Source organism: Octopus bimaculoides, chromosome 30 (assembly GCF_046866305.1).
Source record: "Octopus bimaculoides isolate indiv1 chromosome 30, ASM4686630v1, whole genome shotgun sequence".
Taxonomy (NCBI): domain Eukaryota; kingdom Metazoa; phylum Mollusca; class Cephalopoda; order Octopoda; family Octopodidae; genus Octopus; species Octopus bimaculoides.
The window spans coordinates 12,445,812-12,463,311 of record NC_142957.1 but is presented as its reverse complement, the minus strand read 5'-3'; the positions used below and the strand labels follow the sequence as shown (position 1 = coordinate 12,463,311).

The 17,500-nt window shown below is 35.3% G+C and overlaps 2 protein-coding genes across 3 annotated transcripts in view; both read right to left on the bottom strand.

Moving 5' to 3' along the window:
• LOC106869468 (bleomycin hydrolase) overlaps positions 1-17,500 on the bottom strand; it is a 64,820-nt gene that overhangs the window by 21,041 nt on the left and 26,279 nt on the right. Inside the window, exon 2 of one of the 2 annotated variants that reach the window (XM_089346207.1) lies at positions 7,749-7,778. The exons of the other annotated variant lie outside the window; for it this stretch is intronic. Within the exon in view, the coding sequence (XP_089202333.1) occupies positions 7,749-7,778 (30 nt within the window). The remainder of the gene's footprint in view (positions 1-7,748; positions 7,779-17,500) is intronic. 2 annotated transcript variants of the gene reach the window in all.
• Positions 1-17,500, bottom strand: part of LOC149130212 (uncharacterized) — a 34,406-nt gene that overhangs the window by 2,833 nt on the left and 14,073 nt on the right. The window contains exon 2 of the mRNA XM_089346209.1: positions 1-2,650. This exon is cut by the window's left edge and continues 2,833 nt beyond it. Within this exon, the coding sequence (XP_089202335.1) occupies positions 1,803-2,650 (848 nt within the window). The 3' untranslated portion in view covers positions 1-1,802. The remainder of the gene's footprint in view (positions 2,651-17,500) is intronic.

The following is a 17,500-nucleotide window of genomic DNA, read 5'->3' as shown; positions in this document are numbered from 1 at the left end:
AATTGAAGTTTTGTGGGCTCACAGAAGGAAACCAGCTCTTCAGGCACGGGCAACTGAATCATATATATTTGTGTGCATGTGTATGTGCCCGCATGCATGTGTCCTTTTTGGAGAGGTGTGTGTATATGTGTGACTGTGTGTGTGGGTGTGTGAGTGAGTGGGGAGGCGTATTTCGAGTAAGAAAATGAACTGTTTAGAAATGAAATCATGAGATGTGTTCTTTTGTCCTTTCTTTAGTACCATTACTGTTATCATCGTCATTATTATTATTATTATTATTATTATTATTATTTAAATTCCTTCAATAGATGCTGCTGATTCCATCTTCATCTTTATCTTCTTCTTCTTTTTCTTCTTCTTATTCTTCCTCTTCATCCTCTTCTAGAATTTGCTCTTATTCCAATCCAGATCATGCCAGGCACCATTGTCAAACAATAACCAGAGACAAAGATATAACACTCAAAAAGGCTGGTTGGGGGGATTACAAGGGTTTAATTAATTTTTATTAATTAATTCAACATACGTATTTTATTTGGCTTTTGCTCTAGCTTTGTGTACATGAATATGTATAGGTATAATGTGCATATATAAGTATATACATATATATATATGTGTGTGTGTGTGTGTTAGTGAATGATTGTGTGTGTGTATATACATACATAATATATATATATATATATATATATATATATATATATATATATATATATATATATATATGCATGTATATAATGTGTGTGTGATGTAAGGTACTAAAAGGGGAAGGAATCTGGTTAAAAAATATATCGAAAGAACACACACAAGTATTCACTAGAAATGGTTACAATGTGGTTTGGTTTTTTTTGCTCTTAAATAAAATATCTGAAGGGGAGGAGAAGATTCTTTGGCTCAATTTTTCATGATGTATATGTGTCTATATATATATGCATACATATATATATATATATATATATATATATATATATATATATATTTGTGCGTGTATATGCTGTGGTAGTTTGTGTATTTGTACATGTCTAATTGCTTGTATATCTCTTCTCCATTTTTTTTTTGTTTTTGTTTTATGCTTATCAATATTCGGCAGAAGTTACAAAATTGGCTCAAGGCTCAAGGGCCACAATAGGTACCAATGCATGAGACTCTCAGCCTCGAGTCACTCTGTAAATGTCTGTCAAATATTAATAATTAAAAAATACACCTTGTGCTTGTTTGTGTGAGAAAGAGTGTAAATATTTATATATTATATATATATTTGTATATGTATATGTGTATATTATTCTGGACAGTCTTTCATTGCAAAGATAAAGATTTTATTTTCCTAAACATCTTTCCCACCCCAGACTAAACAGTTTTTTTTCTTTTCAATATATTTATATTTACTTTTTCACAGTTCTTGAGGTAACTTTTCCAATATATTTTTGTCATTTTCTTTTATTTTATTTTTATTTATTATTAATTTAATTTTTAAATTTTTTTTTTGTTTTTTTTTTTGTTTTTGGCATATTTCTTTTGTTTTTGTCTCTGCTATTTCCATCCATCTTCTGTAATAATAATAATAATAACGTTTGCCCTTAAACCCCTTCAGAAATGTTTTTTTTTTTTCCTCTTTTTTTTTTCTCTTTTAAATCCAACTTAAAAGTTTTTTTGACTTTTTTTTTGTTTTCTTTTTAATAAGAACAAAATTTTTTCAAAATTTTTTAAAATTTTTTAAAATATTTTTCTGTGACTTTTTTTTTTTTAATGATTATTCTTCTTTTGTTTTGCTGTTTTAAACTTTAAACTTTTCCTTTCTCTCCCAATTCTCACTTCTTCATCTCGTCTATTGGTGAACCAGATCTAGGACTGGGTGTTGGCGTTATGAACTCCTCTGTGATAACAGATTCTGTAGTTTCTTTGTCGACCGAGCCAGAACGGGAGTGAAGTGTCCTCGTGGTGGTCGTGCGAGTCTCGACGATCTCTTTTGTCAATATTGTGCCATCGTCACACACCTCCTGCACCGTACCAAGGTCAGTTTTCTTGATATCGCTCTCCTCTTCCATGTCTTCAACGTCGCTGCATGAAGCACTGCTCACGTTTGACGAGCCATCAATGTCTGCATAGAAGCAAGTCTCAGTGCCTGGTATTACCTCGTCAATCTCGTACTCTTCGTTCTGCTGGCCGAGGTCGTTGTCGAACGATTCGTGCCGCGTCTTGATGTTGTGAATCATGCGGTTCTTGATGATCTTGCGCTTCTGCACTTGGCCCGACGGTAGAACCTCCTCCACTTGCTCAACGATTGTCTCTGGGTGAGGGGGCCGTTCGAATGTCTCGAGCGTCTCCTGGGACTCAGAGCCGGGTATCTTGACGACACCGTCAAACACCTTCTCTACCATGCCCTCGTGTTGGTGCTCGCGTTGAATGTGCGTCACCGAGTGCTTGATCACTTTGTGCACCCGATGAATCGTGCCATCTGGGAGCACCGTCTCGTAATCCTCGACTGTCGTCCGCTCCTTCGGAGCCTTCAATTTCTCGACGACCTTCACCAACTTTTCTGTCAGCTTCTTATCTATGCTCTCTGAGCGCACACGCATCAGCTTGTGTTTCACTTTCGAGCCGTCTGGAAGCTCCTCTTCGTGACTTTCCTCTTCAACAGCATCTTTCATGTCCTCGACTGCAACGGAGATTTAACCCTCTCTCAGAATAGCACAACTCAGAGCAATAAATATACATATATTATAATATCTATAGCTATACCTATAAATATATCTATATATGTGCACATATATATATATCTATGTGAATATATATATATATATATATATATATATATATATATACATACATATATGTACACACACACACATATATATATATATATATATATATATATATATATATATATATATATATATGTACGCACACAATATATATATATGTGTGTTTACATTATAAGAATTTAGAAACTTTTAGAGAATTGAATTAAATTATGTTTGTGAACTGGAACTTGAAGTAAGATAAAGCTATAAATAAAAGCACGTACATACAATATTGGCTTAACAAAACCCCTTAGATGGGGGGGGGGGAAGTCAAACTTCCCCTTGACACTTCAACTCAGATCTTCTGTGAAGATGACAGACGTGCTAATCGTTACACCAAAGCAACCCTGCCAATGTACTCAATTTTAGAGGCTTTTTTCTTACCAGCAAAGAATACCATGTTGCTTGCATCATCAGAATCTATAAACTTTGAGCAGTCTTTGAATTTTCTCCCAATTGCTTTAACCCTTTAGCATTTAAACCGGCCATATCCGGCCCAAATACTCTACCTGTTTTATATTCAAATTGGCCACATCCAGCCTCTCACACCTACCCTACAATGGTCATTCTGAAAATAAACAATTATATCCTCAGAATCTCAAAGCTATGAGATAAAGCAATATTAATTCCAAACAATGTGAATAAATAAGTATTATATTTGACAGATTAATCTGAACGCTAAAGGGTTAAAGAATTTGAAATGTTGCTTTGGTATAAGGGTCAGCACCACAGAAGATGAGGGTTCCAGTACCACAGACTTATTTTGCCATTCAAAGGTTTGTTTTGCTGGCCAACATTCTACAGGCTATCATTTACAACTTTTGAGTTCCACCACACAATATATTTATATATTCAAATATTCATAAAATTATGACTAAATTTAATAACTTCATTTAAATAAAATTTCACATTGATAATAATTTAATTATCATAACTTCATAATGAAATTGCTTGGTTCTTCTTTCTCTTTCTATTTCAATTTTCAACAGTTTTTTTAAAAATAAACACTTTTGGGTTTTTTTGGGGTTTTTTTTTTTTTTTTTTAAAGTTATACTTTTAAAATTTACATAAGAAAATGAAATATTTCCACCACTACTACCACCACCGACGCAAAGAAAGAGAAAGACAGATGAAGGACACAAACAATTCATTAACAGAAATGAGTTTTAAAAATTTAATTAAATTTAATTTCTTGCAATTACTTAAAAGAGAAATGAATAAATCATACAACTAAAACAACAACATCAACAATAACAGCAACATAAACAACCAAATGTGCTTCGTTGAGGGCAAATAATAAATTGGTTAATTAATCAAAGGGTCAATTTAATTCACCAGGATAGTTAGATAAACTGCAAGGGTGCCAATTTGGCAACTACACCAACCAATCCACCCAACCAACAAATCATACGATGGGTTGTTTTAGCTCCTGCCCTTTACTTATTTCAGTCACCATGCAGGGAGTATCACCTTTAAGGGTTTACTGACACAAATTGACCCCAGTGATTATTTCTGAGGTCAGGTATTTATTCTACTGGTCCATTTTGCAACACTGCTAAGTTACAAGAACGAAAACAAACCAACACCAAGGAAATAAAAGACACAATGATGCACACATATACTCATATACACACACACACATATATATATATATATATATATATACACATATATAGGCATAGGAGTGGCTGTGTGGTAAACAGCTTGTTTACCAACCACATGGTTCTGGGTTCAGCCCCACTGTGTGGCACCTTGGGCAAGTGTCTTCTACTATAGCCTCAGGCCGACCAAAGCCTTGTGAGTGGATTTGGTAGGCGGAAACTGGCACTTGATTTATTGACCCCAAAAGGATGAAAAGCAAAGTCCACCTTGGTGGAACTTGAACCCAGAATGCAGCAGCAGCGGGGGCGAAATACTACTAAGCACTTCATCCAGCTCGCTAAGGATTCTGTCAGTTCAACACCTTATTATTAATAATAATAATAATAATAATAATAATAATAATAATAATAATCCTTTCTCCTATAGGCGCAAGGCCTAAAATATGTGGGGAGAGGACTAGTTGATTAAATTGACCCCAGTGCATAACTGGTACTTATTTTTTTTGACTCCCTAAAAGGATGAAAGACAAGGTCCAACAATGGCAGAATTATAAGTGAGGACATAAAGATAGACAAAATGCGACTAAATAATAATAATAATAATAATAATAATAATAATAATGGTTTCGAATTTTGGCACAAAGCCAGGAATTTTAGGGAGAGCATAAGTCAATACATCGACCCCCAATGCTCGACTGGTACTTTATTTTATCAACCTCGAAAGGAGAAAGGCAGTTTTGCCAGCTCACCACCTTAATAACAATAATGATAATAATAATTAGGCAGAAGGCCCCAAATTTTTCGAGAGGAAGGGTTAATCAATATTATCAATTTCCCGTAACCCCAGCTAAATTTTATTGATCCTGAAATGATGAAAGGCAAAGTTGACCTCGGCAAGAATATAATAATAATAATAATAATAATAATAATAATGATGATGATGATGATAACAATATTAATAACAATTGCTACAAATTTTGGCGCAAGGCCTGCAAATTTAGGGAAGAGGGCAAGTCAATTACATTGATTCTTGTATTCGACTGGTACTTTAATGATAGAAGACAAAGCTGGCCTCAGCAGGATTTTAATTCAGAATATAACGAGCCAGGATATGATAATGAGATAATAATAATAATCCTTTCTACTAATGGCACAGGGCCTGACATTTTGGGGGTGGGGATAAGTCGATTAGATCGACCCCCCCCCCCCCGGTGTTACACTGGCACTTAATTTATCAACGCTGTAAGGATTGAAGGTAAAGTCGACCTCAGCGGAATTTGAACTCAAAATGTTACGACGGATGAAATGCTGCTAGGTATTTTGCTCGGCATGCTAACAATTCTGCCAGCTTGTTACCTTAAGTCCTGAAATTTGGAGGGTGGGAGAGAGGGAGTAAGTCGATTACATCGACCCCCCCCCCCCCCCAGTACATAGCAGGTACTTATTTAATCGCCTCCAAAAGGATGAAAGGCAAAGGTGACTATGATGGAATTTCAACTCAGATAAGCAAGCAATTTGCTTGGCATGCTAATGATTCTGCCAGCTGGAGCCACCTTTCAATAATAATAATAATAATAATAATGATAATAATAATAATAACAGGTTTCAAATTTTGGCTGAGTATCTTGTCTAAGGATGGCAAATAGAGTCAACAAAAAGTGACAAACTTCCCCTCTCCCCACACACACACACACACACACATACATAGAGGCTAATAATTAGTCGATTGTTAATTAATCATAATAAAGACAAAGCACATCTGCTTGAGTTTCATTAAAAATATATTCGACTAGCTACACATTTATAAATATACACATATATTAGATACATTTATATATATACATATATATATATATTCTTACATTTTTTTTTTTCTTAGCTACAGAAAAGAAGCCAGGCCAAGAGTTTCGTGCACAGCACTTATTAAAATGAATTTATTAGATTATAATATTTTTTTCTTTACACAGAAGAAAATGTAATTTTTTTCTTTTTTTTTTTTTTCTTTTACCTATTTCAAACAAAAATGCAATTTCATTAGCCTGCTTGGACCAGCAAACATATATATGTATATACATATATACATGTGCATGTATATGTGTGTGTGTGCGTGTGTGTATGTGTGTATATGTGTGTGTGTGTGTATATATATATATATATATATATATATATATATATATATATATATATATATATATATATATATATATATATATATATATCAGTACACACAAGGAGGTGCTGAAAAGTTTCTGGCTTTAAGGGTGTTACGAAAGGCCTGGTTGGAGTTCTTTTACAGGGCTTAGAAAAACTGAAGGACTGCTGCTGCAATAAGTGTGTGAATCTGAGAGGGGGAATATATTGAATAAAATCATAATTAACTGATCCTCCTGTATTTTCTCTTGCCCAAAGCTAGGAACTTTTCAGCACCCCCTTGTGTGTATACACATACGTGTGTGTGTGTGTGTGTGTGTGTGTGTGTGTGTGTGTGTGTGTGTGTGCATGCATGTGTGTGTATGTATATATATATATATATATATATATATATATATATATATACACACATACACATCAAGTTATTGCATTCAGATGTTTTATTTTGTTACATGTAATATATATTAAATGTACATGTTATTTGTATTTAACTGTGAATAACAAAAATATGTAATGCTCTAGTTCTTTAGATAAAAAAGAAAATCTGTATACAAATAGTTAAAATATACATGATGTGCAGTTATTGTACATAAAAGCAATATATATATATATTATTTGTGGGTTGACAAGGCTACCATTTGTCCCATGCCGATGTGTTCATCCAAGATGGAGACAAGCACCCAATGTCTCATGCAGTTGGCTTGATAATTGCTGAGATTTCTCTCAGTATGAAACCATTGGTAGCATTGTTAACCCACAAATAAATGACATACATAGTCCATAAAGTTGAGGAGATTACAGTACAGTCCACAGTATCCATGGACATCGGGTGTAATCATCTCAGGAATATGGACTATGATCATAAGAAACATGTGATTTCTGGAAACGTGCGTAGCGATGCATTAAAATACCCATAAATTCCATCCATGGATTATTATCATTATTACTATATACATATATATATATATATATATATATATATATATATATATATATAAAATTCTAAGGCATCAGGGGTTTCCCTTATCTGTCTGTTTTGTTAATTAATTAATTATTTCCTGTAAAATGAACACTAAACAAATATAACTAAAACACCTAACAAATTTATGAAATTTCATCTAACACCAAATTCAGAAATTTTTTTTAGTTTAACAAACGGAACAATTTTTATTTTAATTGAATAATTTTGCAGTCTACATACGATTACAGATCTTATATCTTGCTGAAGATTCTAGAAAGACAGATAGATAAATAAATAGATAAAACCAGGTAAGTCCTAAACATTTTACATATTCTTTGCCAAAATGAAATTTAGTAAGTATAGTTTCTAATGTAGTATATAGCAACCATTTAACAGTGGAACGTATACATATTTAATGAATCATATATGATATCATACATATATATACACAAATATATACATACATATATATAGATACATATACATACATACACACACAAAGATACATACATACATACATACTCATACATACACACGTGTCTGTGTGTGTGTGACTACATATATACACATTTTGTCCTGCCCTAACTCTTTGAAACGCCAGTGTTTTAATGGTGGCAGCTGATGAAGGGTATGTCCTCTATGTGGCCTGCTTGTTTTTTGTACCTTGTTTATCATTTAGTCTATGTTTTTTTGCAACGCCATGTACCCAGATATGTATCTACATGTACATGTAGATGAAGGTATGTACATACAAGTACATATATATGCATATACTCATATATTGTTTATATATATATATATATATATATATATATATATATATATATATATATATATATATATATATATATATATATATATATTATGATTGACCGTTGACTGGACACTATTCAATTTTTTTTCTCCGTGTTTTTCTCCTTGTCTCCGTATTCTTTCTGTTGAAGAGCGTAACTCGAAATGTCAAAGACTTTCCGAATTCCCGAACGTCATACTAATACATCCTTTTGTTATTTACACCACCTGTCCTCGTCTGTTGTTGTTTTTTCGTATATTCTCCCTCCTATATATATATATACACACACACACACAATTCAGTGGGAAAACTACTATACACTGACACAAAGAATCTTACAAATTTCAATTCTAATTAAAAAATTAAAACAGGATAAATTCTACAGAATTGAACAAAATTAAGATAGCACGAGTGGGGTGCATGGGTGTATATAAGTGTGTATATGTGTATGGAAACTAAAGAGAGAAAGGGGAGAATGAGTAAAAGATGACGAGGGAAACATACATACATAAATATATATCCATAATACTATATATATATATATAAATATCATATTTCTAAATCTCTCAGAGAGATTTAAGCAGTAGTGGAGCTGGGTGGAGGAGTTTGTCTCCCCCTCGCAAACATAAGGACACAGTAATTGTGTCAAGGCCGACAGGAAGCGGTCCAGCTTCCTAGGGCTAAACGGCAGTAGTGTATCCCCTTATTGGGATTGTCACATTAAGTTGACAATATACTACAACTTTATATATATATATATATCTACATATATATATATAGACAGTTATTTATGTCCAATTGACTACTCCTAATGTATTCTTTCCTCCTTGAGGAACAGGGACACCTATGATACTATTTGTGACCATACCTAGTCATAAGCTGTCAACTCACTCTTGTCCTTTATTCAAAATAGACACAGTCCTCTAGTCTTAAATTTAGTAGTTGATAAAGAGATAAAGGAATTAGAAATGCATCACAATCCCTTACAACACTATATATGTGTATATATATACATGATGGGCTTCTTTCAGTTTCCCCTACCAAATCCACTCACAAGGCTTTGGTCAGCCCGAGGCTATAGTAGAAGACACTTGCCCAAGGTACCAACGCAGTGGGACTGAACCCAGAACCATGTGGTTGGTAAGCAAGCTACTTACCACACTGCCACTCCTGCGCCTACATACATATACACGACGGGCTTCTTTCAGTTTCCGTCTACCAAATCCACTCACAAGGCTTTGGTCGGCCCGAGGCTATAGTAGAAGACACTTGCCCAAGGTACCAACGCAGTGGGACTGAACCCAGAACCATGTGGTTGGTAAGCAAGCTACTTACCACACAGCCACTCCTGCGCCTTTGAAATCTCTCTCTCTCACTCTTCATATGTATGTGCGTGATGTGTGTGAATTTATTTCTCTTTATGCGTATGAGAAGAAAGAAAATAGTTATGTCAACCATATTCCGTTAACAAATTGTTATGTTTCTTTCTCTCTACGTCTATATATATACATTTCTGCGCCGGTGTACTTGTCCATTTGTGTCTAAAGTCTGTGCATTCCCCTTCAGCACCAAAAAAGCACCATTGCCAAAATCAGTCCAATATACAGTCAGCCAGGGGCAAATTGCCAGCATCCAAACAGCTGTGACTAATCCTCTCTAAGTAAGAACTTCTGTAATATGATGGATAAGCTATGTTACCTGGCAAGCAGCAGAGATTAAGACCGATTGCTCCATGTTAGTCTTGGAGTTGCCTGTCCTGCTAGAAATGACAGCTGAATCTCTCAAAATACACCTTACTTGTCTAAGAAAAGAGTATGAAGAACTACAACACAATACAAAAGATGTAAACCCTTCTAAAAATAGCACTAGGGCCAAGTGGAGATGCTAAATCGGTTGATGAAATATTCATCTATCACCCTACTGGATCTAAATGAAGATGCTGACAAGAAAACAATACTTCAAATTTAACTTTTTCTTCACATTACTTTCTGGAACTTTCTACCTATACTCTTTTACTCTTTTACTTGTTTCAGTCGGGCCGACCAAAGCCTTGTGAGTGGATTTGGTAGACAGAAACTGAAAGAAGCCCGTCGTATATATGTATATATATATATATATATATATATAGATATGCAGGGCAGGGAATCGTCAATTAGTAATAAAAATTAATAATTAACAATTTTGCCGGGTAGCTCAGTATGAAAAAACCTTTTCGGTAAAAAACATTTATAATCATAAATATATAGGGATTGACAGTAACCTGTTTCTCCAACATACTGAGAATTCAGAAATAGTAGTCAAAGAACTACTGATTTCAAAACTACAAATTATTACTCTAGATTGATAGCGATATTTTTGATACACACAGAACAAAAAACAGTAGAGAAGAGTAAAAACCACTTGCCTTTAGTTAATTTAGTACGATCATTTCACAGTTAAGAGTAAAGAATACTCTATTCTGATCTTCAGCTAAATATTCTAATAAATTTGTTAATGTCTAAATAACTCACGTTAATTTTGACCATGTGAACATCAATACCACGTGAGGAATTTGTAGTTTTGAAATCAGTAGTTCTTTGACTGCTATTTCTGAATTCTCAGTATGTTGGAGAAACAGGTTACTGTCAATCCCTATATATTTATGATATATATATATATATATATATATATATATGTATGTGAGTTTGTGTGTCTGTGTTTGTCCCCCCCCCCACCATCGCTTGACGACCGATGCTCGTGTGTTTACGTCCCCGTAACTTAGCGGTTCGGCAAAAAATGACCGATAGAATAAGTAATAAGTACTAGGCTTACAAAGAATAAGTCCTGGGGTCGATTTGCTCGACTAAAGGCGGTGCTCCAGCATGGCCGCAGTCAAATGACTGAAACAAGTAAAAGAGCAAAAAAGAGTATTTGACAGAGAAATCTGAATGCTAGAAAGCTAGAAAGTGAAATGCTGACAGGCTAAACAGGTGTCATTGTTTTCCTTGTTTCTCTCTCCTTTTTTTTTCACTTTTGCTCCCTATTTTACTTTGATGAAGGATTCACCCAAACTGACAGTTTATTTCTTTTCCTTTTTGTCAATGAACCAGTCTGTGCACAACTTCTTATCTCTTATACATTTGTGTCTGCATTTCGTCTGACTACCTTTTGAATTTTTTGTTCACCTGTCGTAACCGTAACCTCTCGTAGCCGTGTTTCTTCTCTTGTACTATTTCACCTGTCAATAATACACTGCCTGTGCACAGGTATATAACTAGGTTGCGTTTGGTTTTTTTTACGGAAGAGGGTTATAAATATGCAGGTGATTAAGCAAATGATCTAGGACACTGGAAGAAGAATTTCAAATTTTATGAGTCTGAGAAAGAGAGAGAGAGGGGGGGAGAGGGAGACAGCTCGAGAGAGAGAGAAGAAAGTAAGGGGAGAGTCAGAGACAGAAAGACAGGAAAAGGAGTGATGAAAACGAAAAAAGGAGGATGGGTGGGGAAAGAAAGAGGCGGGAGAGAAAATATAACTGAATTGAAAACAAAGGAATTTACAAAATTCTGTGCTGGCAATTGTTTACCACATGAGTATGGACATATGCACTAACATCAAATTTCCCCTATCAACACACAAAAGCATCAAGTGTGCACACCTATACGCACACATGTGCATCCACCTCAAATGTACATGCATATATTATGTACGTATAAATACACACACACACATACACAATTCGAATCATGCAACAGAAGCATCTATCTCTATAGTAAAAATTTTTATCAACATACCATACTAAATATGTGTGCAATTAAAAAGCCAGGTGTGGAAACCATAAGGATTTTACATAGGCAGCTGATGATGGGATGTCTATGTGTGTGTGGTTACATTCACCGTTTATTTTGTTCCATACAGCCCGGTTTGGCAAAGTACACAATGCTAAAAATTCTAAATACATGTGTTTGTGCATGTTTCATAGCAAGGATATGTAGAAGACAGAGTGAGTAAACAGAACTACACTAACATCTGAGCTATTGTGGTTCAGTGGTCTATGGTGGATGACTGTCCATTCTCATCAAATCCAGGTCAACATTGTCGGACTTAGACAGTTGCCTGTTTGGCCATAGATTTACTCAAGAAGGGTAGACTTAAGGGCTAAACAACAAATATATCTAAAAAAACACTCAGTGCAAACACCATTGAAAGGAGGAATCTCACAAAGGAACTAACTATCTATCTATATCTATTTGTATGTGTATATATATATATATATATATATATATATATATACATATATATATATATATATATATATATATATATATATATATATAGACAATACAAGCCACTGTGATTGATTTGGGACTAATAATCACAGAAACTAATTCAAATCAAGAAAGACCATGGAGAATAAATATATAGAAACTGAACATATATACATATAGGTATAAGGGTACTAGCTACTATAATAGAATAGATTTCGAAGGAGACACAAAAAAAAGCTAACTTTAATAAGGAATGACCAAGGAGTATATATATATATATATATATATATATATATATATATATATATATATAAATATATATATACACACACATACATATGTATACATACCAAGAAAATTGGTTGGTGGTTGAAAATAGGTTTTAAGATTAATTTTAGTCCTTTAAAATTTTGGGGATTTATAAAAAATACTACACAACAGTTTCTTTTTTTATTGCTGTAAAACTCATTAAACCCTTGAATTTATATCACGTAATTTTGTCATGAAACATACTGAAGAGTTTGTTTTTTTAAGCCTACTATGAAACTTTTTTTCTTGTGCATTCCCATACTCTGAAAATGTTTATCTTATAGAAAGTTAAAGAAGTGATTTTAAATTCTCAATCGCAGAATAATGCTAATACTATAGCCTGAACAGGATAAACTACCCCTATTTTGCAGAGAAAAGTGTAGGTGGCTAGCTGTGGACTCAAACTCACATCCCCGTGATTACATGTCACGATGCTTTGACCGATTAAGCTAAGCTACCCACTACAAATTCCTCTGCAAATTAAGATATATAAATCTCGCTTTATATTTTTGAGCTTTCATCTCCCATTGAAAAATAATACAATTGTTGAAACCAGTATGGTATTGTAATAAATAAATGAATTTTAGATGTTTAAAAGGGAAAAAACAAACTAAAATCTGTTTTAAATCCCAGGTGAATTTTTCAACACTTGCAAACCAATTTTCTGGTATGGACATGAACCTCTTTTTCTTATATATAACAAAGCACAAGATTGCAATGGGGACAGGAGGGGTTTAGCTGTGATTTTTTTTCTCTGCTTTTGCTTTTAAGCAGAGAAGACTTACACATCTTCCGAAATGATTCGTCAACATAATCAGAAAAATTAAGTTGCCAACTTGGTGAAGGCACTATAAATATAAGAAGTATAACTTCTGTCAAAAAAGAGAAAACAGCCAGAAAGCATTCAGACATAGCAAAGATATCCTGACATCTTTCAACAACAACAACAAAGACATACAGTTGAGGTGACATTGATGGGAAACAAACTGCTTTTCAGAGAGTTGAATTATCGTTACCATAATTAATACATAGAACATTAAAAAAAGCGAAGAATAAAAAATTTAAAAAAAAAAAAACTAGAAATAATTGTGTTGTAGCAATTAAATGTTGGTTGTGTGGTTAACAGGCTTGCTTTGCAGCTATGGGGTTTTGGAGTTCAGGCCCCAGTATAGCACCTTGGGTAAATGTGTTCTATTATGGCCCAGGGCGAACCAATGCCATCTGAGTGAATTTAGTTGACAGAAACTGCATAGAATCTAGTCGCATATAAACACGAATGTATATAGATATATACATCATTTCTCGTTCTCTCTTTCTATACACACATATTTAGAGAGAGAAAGGGTGTATAGTGATATATGTGTGTGTGTGTGTGTGTGTGTGTGTGTGTGTGTGTGTGCATGGGTTTGTGGAAGGCGAAGAGCGATGGGTGAACTGCAATATGGTGAGGGATTATTTTATTGCTATTTTGTGTTTTTGTTTTTTTCACTACAAAATTATTTCTTGGTAACTATTCAACGCTTTTTTTTCACGAAAAACATGTTATCATCACCTTTAACTATTTCACAGTTCCTCCGCTTTGATATAGATATAAAAATACATGAGTGTATATCTGTGTGTGTGTGTGTGTGTCGGGAAGGGGGTGAATTGAGTATTTCATACGTAAATAATGATTTTTAAAAAAACAGCAAGAAAGGCATTTGCTCAAGGTCAAACCATGTTAGATGATGCATCCTGTTGTTGATAGTTGAAGAAAACTCATACCACCAAAAACAAAGACAGAAAGTGAAGAGAAGACAGTAAAATGAAATGCAACACTCAGATATTTAATCCTACAGTCTACAGCTTGAACTAATGCACCAGTCTACTAAACATACCAACGCATATAAAACATGATATTGGTTGGTATTTAACATTTCTCACAACCTCCCACATTCGTAAACATGCCCAGTGCTAACTTCCAGCAAGTGAGGGAGTCTCTACAGCCGTTGCCCAGTCAGCTAGAAACAACAGTTAAATCCCTTTCAAAGCACGCTCATGCCATTTACTCTCTTTTACTTGTTTCAGTCATTTGACTGCGGCCATGCTAGAGCACCGCCTTTTAGTCGAGCAAATCGACCCCAGGAGGCCTAGTATTTATTCTATCCTTCTGTCCAATATTAAACTGTTTTTATGTATAACTTGATGTAAAAACAAAAACATAATTATGTATGTGCATGTGTGGGTGTGTGTTTGTGTCTCTGTCTTGACATCATCATCATCATCATACAAGTGAGGTTGTTCATTTTCCGGTCTTCCATGAAAAACATGTCAGAGCAGGGCAGGGCAGGGCAGGGCAGGGCAGGGCAAAATATTAGCATGCTTGGGAAAACAGATGAGAGTTGGTGACAGGAAGGGCATCCAGCCATAGAAAAATCTACCTCAACGAAACTCCGTCTGACTCATGCAAGCATGGAAAAATGAGCATTCAAAATGATCACAATTATGATGATGACGATGACGACAACGGAGGTTTTTAATCTGAATGTGACTAAGAGTAAGAGTAACCCCACCACCACCACCACCACCACCACCACCACTACTACTACATACACACACTCCTGCAGGAAAGCAGGGAGGGGGCGCTTTTTGTCAACTCCACAACAAAAGTCAGAAGAAACACTTGTGTAGGTCTCCTACTTTTTCTGCTTATTTAATGTCCTTTTAGTAACGTAAACAAGATTTGACACAAATAGACTGAACAATAAACTCAACACGCAGACAACATTACATTCATACGAAGAAGGTAAGGGGCTTGCAATGTGAATGCAAATCTATTGCAAAGATAAAATACTAACAGGTTAATCAGAACACACATACACACACACACAAAGTATTGCTCTGCTTGCTTATCAAATCTTACAGTAAGCTATAGAATATAAAATAGGTAGACATTAAAACACGGAAGGTAACATTTAGCTTAAGGAGTTGTTAATAGGAGGGCCCTGTAACTACCACTCACAAATGGGAACCTGAAATGCTTCCCCTTTGTGAGTCTTGGATCTTTTCTGAAACCTTTTTCAAATTTAATATATATATCTGTGCGCTCTTGGGTGGTCGGTGGCCTTTAGGCAGTTTTTTATATCATGATCTGTTTGAATTTTTGCTTATAGAAGCTTGCTTTGCAAACCATGTGGTTTCAGGTTCAGTCCCACTGCGCAGGACCTTGAGCAAGTGTCTTCAACTATAGCATTGGGCTGACCAATGCTTTGTGAGTGAATTTGGTAGAAGGAAACCATGTGGAAGCCCATCATGCATGTTTGCATGTGTGTATGTACATGTGTGTGCGTAGGAGTGGCTGTGTGGTAAGTAGCTTGCTTACCAACCACATGGTTCCGGGTTCATTCCCACTGCGTGGCATCTTGGGCAAGTGTCTTCTACTATAGCCTTGGGTCGACCAAAGCCTTGTGAGTGGCTTTGGTAGACAGAAACTGAAAGAAGCCCGTCGTGTATATATATATATATATATATATATATATATATATATATATATATATATATATATGTGTGTGTGTGTGTGTGTGTGTGTGTGCGTGTGTGTGTGTGTGTTTGTGTGTCTGTGTTTGTCCCCCTAGCATTGCTTGACAACCGATGCTGGTGTGTTTAAGTCCCCGTCATTTAGCGGTTCGGCAAAAGAGACCGATAGAATAAGTACTAGGCTTACAAAGAATAAGCTCTGCGGTCGATTTGCTCGACTAAAGGTGGTGCTCCAGCATGGCCACAGTCAAATGACTGAAACAAGTGAAAAAAAAAAAAAAAGAGTATGTATGCACACACACACACACACACACATTCATATGTGTGTGGGCGTGTGTTTACTAAGCATATATATGAACATGACAATGCATTTATTCATAGCAGACATGATATTTACTCAAGTTATTTATCACCATTCATCACCATCATCATCATCATTGACCTTCAACTATTAGGACAACAACACACATCATTTGCAGACTTGTTTACATATGTTATTAGTAGCTTTGCACTGCTTTCTTTTCAGCAATTTGCAAAGCAGAGGTGAGCGATCCCTGATGAGCATTAACAAGAGTGAAACCAGTCTTATCGAAGCTACCAAAAAGCCCTTTAGCTTAATATTGGTGTTTAATTCAGTATCCCTCTCTCTCTTTTGGAGAGAGGCACAAGCACATACACAGACATATACACACACGGCAGTAACTTCTGCCTACCAAATTCAATCACAAAGCTTCGGTCGGCCCAACTGTGGAGGCGCAATGGCCCAGTGGTTAGGGCAGTAGACTCGCAGTCATAGGATCTCGGTTTCGATTCCCAGACTGGGCGTTGTGAGTGTTTATTGAGCAAAAACATCGAAAAGCTCCACGAGGCTCCAGCAAGGGATGGTGGCGAACCCTGCTGTACTCTTTCACCACAACTTTCTCTCACTCTTACTTCCTGTTTCTGTTGTGCCTGTAATTCAAAGGGTCAGCCTTGTCACACTGTGTCACGCTGAATATCCCCAAGAACTACGTTAAGGGCACACGTGTCTGTGGAGTGCTCAGCCACTTGCACGTTAATTTCACGAACAGGTTGTTCCGTTGATCGGATCAACTGGAAACCCTCGACATCCTAAGCAACGGAGTGCCAAC